Genomic DNA, 3,785 nt, shown 5'->3' with positions numbered 1-3,785 from the left:
TTCAACACGTACTTGCACATGGACGTCCGAATGAGATATTACCATATTTTTATAGAATTTGGATTTACCAATAGTTATCCCAAGTTTAGTAAGATGATGAAATCTGCTTATTATGCCAATTTCTTTAGTTGAATTTTTATATTTTAGCATTTCATTCTTTTTTTCTATTTGTTTTAGACCTTAGTGACATTTTTCTTCATGTGCAAAATGTATGAGGAAATATTGGGTTTTGATAAAATTTGTTACTTGACTTTTTACACTATTGCCCTGATACAGCACTCTGTACGACGCCACAAAATATAAAAGAGTGACATAGACAAGAGTTAGGAAAATTAGATATTTTATTTAATAATTATAAACACAACATCTGGTTGTCTTGTAAATACATTCTAGAATATACTCTTTCAAATATACAAAAATAATAAAAAAATAATACATATACTCCGTGAAATCATCATCTGTAATAAATAAAAGTGAGAACATGTATCTGATCACAGCGATCCTCCTCGTCTGCTGCGCTCATTTAATCTTCTGGAAGAATAGGGGCTCCTCTTCCTCTGAATGCACAGATAAATAATGTATGAAGGAAACCTCCCTTTCCATTTTCCCCCTTTTTCTCCTTTTCTTAGTGAGTTCAGCCTAAATTTTCACGCTTTCATTCAAGGGGTACAAAAGCTTACAAATTATACAATGACTTCTAACCTGGCCCTCTGGCAAGCAACATTTTTTTTTTCTCTTTTTACAAATAAATCATAGCGGACAGATGGAAACGGGCAGATAGAATGACAGAACAAAAAGGTATTGTGACAAAATCTGGCAAAGTGAACGAAGTGCAAGTCAGAGGGAAAGTTCGGATTGACACATTAAATTCCCACAACGATCTCCAAGCAGTGGGAAATAAACAGATGCAGCAGAGTCCCCCTTATCTATGGACACGAGGGTCTGAAGACCACCAGCTACTAACAGCTGATTATCCCCTTGGCTTATAAAATAGATTTGGTTGTTTTTAGGAACTTTCTGGCAGACCTACTTGTTTCTCTGACGTAAGAGATTCCCTAGCCCTGATTACTATCATGGTCACAGTTCCATCATGTAGTTTGTGCTTTCTCCACTCCAGCAGTAAGGACATCTCGCTAGCATCCGGAGAGAGCGATGGCATCTGGAGAGGAAGACCCCACAAGGTTTAAACATATGGGATTCACATACTCTGGCCCATATAACCCTTGTTTACTGGCCCCAACAATATGTACAATGACCATTCAGAGCTATTTGCTGATCAGGTAAGAGAGGTTTTGCTGGGTGAGGGCTCCATGTAAGAGGCGATCAGCAGGTTGCCAGTAATCTAGGATGTCCGAGGTGGAGCTGGCAGGGCTAGCAGGGGACAGTGAGCCGCAGGATGAAGAGGGAGAGGATGTGCAGCTCCATGAGGAAGCAGAAGGGCTTGGAGAAGGCGGGGAATCATGGATCAGCACAGAAGACGTGGTGCAGCCGTGAAGTTGGTCTGCCAGGCGTAGGGTCTCAGACAGCGCCCAGATGTAGTTGTGTGCAAAGCGTAGGGTCTCTATCTTGGTGAGCTTGGCATCCTCAGGAAAGGTGGGCAGCACTTCCCTGAGAGCATCCAGGGCAGAGTTCAGGTGGTGCATGCGGTTTCTTTCCCGATTATTAGCTTTCAGGCGCCGGGTTTTTTTGATCTTCAAGACAACTTCACCATTTTTAGTGTTGCGTGTACGGTTACGCCTGGGCTTCTTGGTGGCATCTGTGCCCATTATTCCATCTTCTGATGGTAGGCTAGGGGTGAACTGCTGCTCATCATCTGAGGTGTAGGGCTGAGGTGATAGACTGGATGTGGACATGGAGCAAGGTGACGACATCTCCTCCTCTCTGAACTCGCTCTTTACCAACACCATTCTGTAAGGAGAGAGAGACATGGCATTATACCACTGTGCCAGGACATGGATCACAGATGTAGCAGTGCCGTAAAAGACTGCCCCGGACACACAAATGTAGCAGTGCCGTATAAGACTGCCCCGGACACACAGATGTAGCAGTGCTGTATAAGACTGCCCTGGACACACAGATGTAGCAGTGCTGTATAAGACTGCCCCGGACACACAGATGTAGCAGTGCCGTATAAGACTGCCCCGGACACACAGATGCAGTAGTGCTGTATAAGACTGCCCTGGACACAGATGTAGCAGTGCCGTATAAGACTGCCCCGGACACACAGATGTAGAGGTGCGGTATAAGACTGCCCTGGACACAGATGTAGAGGTGCCGTATAAGACTGCCCCGGACACACAGATGTAGAGGTGCCGTATAAGACTGCCCTGGACACAGATGTAGAGGTGCCGTATAAGACTGCCCCGGACACACAGATGTAGCAGTGCCGTATAAGACTGCCCTGGACACACAGATGTAGCAGTGCCGTATAAGACTGCCCTGGACACACAGATGTAGCAGTGCTGTATAAGACTGCCGTATTATAGGACTTTACCAGGCGCACAGATGTAGCAGAGCTGTATTATAGGGCTTTGCCAGGCGCAGAGATGTAGCAGAGCGGTGTTTGTCATTTCCCCCCTGCAGGCTGACTGTAAATAACTGCGGGAATTCTTCCTGCAATCCCTGCATGCTGTGGGAAGTGACAGGCTCGGCTCTGCTGCATGCTGTGGGAAGTGACAGGCTCGGCTCTGCTGCATGCTGTGGGAAGTGACAGGCTCGGCTCTGCTGCATGCTGTGGGAAGTGACAGGCTCGGCTCTGCTGCATGCTGTGGGAAGTGACAGGCTCGGCTCTGCTGCATGCTGTGGGAAGTGACAGGCTCGGCTCTGCTGCATGCTGTGGGAAGTGACAGGCTCGGCTCTGCTGCATGCTGTGGGAAGTGACAGGCTCGGCTCTGCTGCATGCTGTGGGAAGTGACAGGCTCGGCTCTGCTGCATGCTGTGGGAAGTGACAGGCTCGGCTCTGCTGCATGCTGTGGGAAGTGACAGGCTCGGCTCTGCTGCATGCTGTGGGAAGTGACAGGCTCGGCTCTGCTGCATGCTGTGGGAAGTGACAGGCTCGGCTCTGCGACATGCGGTGCAGCCCCTCCGCCCCTCGGTAATCCCCTCCCAGGCTGAGGAGCACTGACCTGCGGCTGAGGTGATGCTGAGGGCGGCTCCGCTCTCCTGGCACGCGTCCTGCTGTGGAGAAGTGAGGCTGCTGTGGCCGGGCGGCTGTGCGTCTGGCACACGACCCTCCTCATAGCCCTTATATAGCGCCCCGCTACAATCAGCGCTGCCCCGGGGCACAGCGCCCCCTCCCCGCCCGCATTACTCTCCTCAGCATCCCTCATCCTCGCACTTCTCCACTCCTGGTGCTCAGGTCTGTTGTTCTGTGGCTCCGCCCCCCTCTGCCCCCCTGCCACTGGCTTTGGTATCCTCCGTTCCCGCCTGCTGATTGGTGGCTCGCGCTCGGCTGAAGCGTGCCGCTAATTTTATTAATGAATAGTGGGGGGATCAGCCAATGGCGGCGCCGGGACGGGGGGCAGCGAGACACGCGCGTGCGGGAGCAGCTGAGGATGAGGCGGGGGCGGGAGGCAGCTGCCGGCGAGCAGCCATTATATCACCCCAGATAGAAGAGACCTGGAAAGTTGTGCGCTCACAAAGTCTCCGGGATCTTGGAGTTCTGGAGGTGAAACACCCCGAGCAGCGCTTGTATATACCGCTGTCATCCGTACGTGCACCCGTCCATCAACGCTATCTTTCATCTGTAATCAGATCTAATCAATAATCTATAGTCATCGCTTACT

The 3,785-nt window shown here is 50.1% G+C and overlaps 1 protein-coding gene across 1 annotated transcript; it reads right to left on the bottom strand.

Moving 5' to 3' along the window:
* Nucleotides 1-323: 323 nt before the first annotated feature.
* NEUROG2 (neurogenin 2) lies at nt 324-3,445 on the bottom strand. The gene is made up of 2 exons (XM_077265113.1): nt 3,126-3,445; nt 324-1,908 (listed from the first exon to the last, which is right to left on the bottom strand). Exon 2 carries the CDS (start codon nt 1,905-1,907, stop codon nt 1,266-1,268), a length of 642 nt encoding a protein of 213 aa, XP_077121228.1. The 5' UTR covers nt 1,908; nt 3,126-3,445; the 3' UTR covers nt 324-1,265.
* Nucleotides 3,446-3,785: the final 340 nt, after the last annotated feature.

This window comes from Ranitomeya variabilis, chromosome 1 (assembly GCF_051348905.1).
Source record: "Ranitomeya variabilis isolate aRanVar5 chromosome 1, aRanVar5.hap1, whole genome shotgun sequence".
NCBI lineage: Eukaryota > Metazoa > Chordata > Amphibia > Anura > Dendrobatidae > Ranitomeya > Ranitomeya variabilis.
Note: the sequence above shows the minus strand (reverse complement) of the source record. Positions and strands in the feature narration are given on the sequence as shown.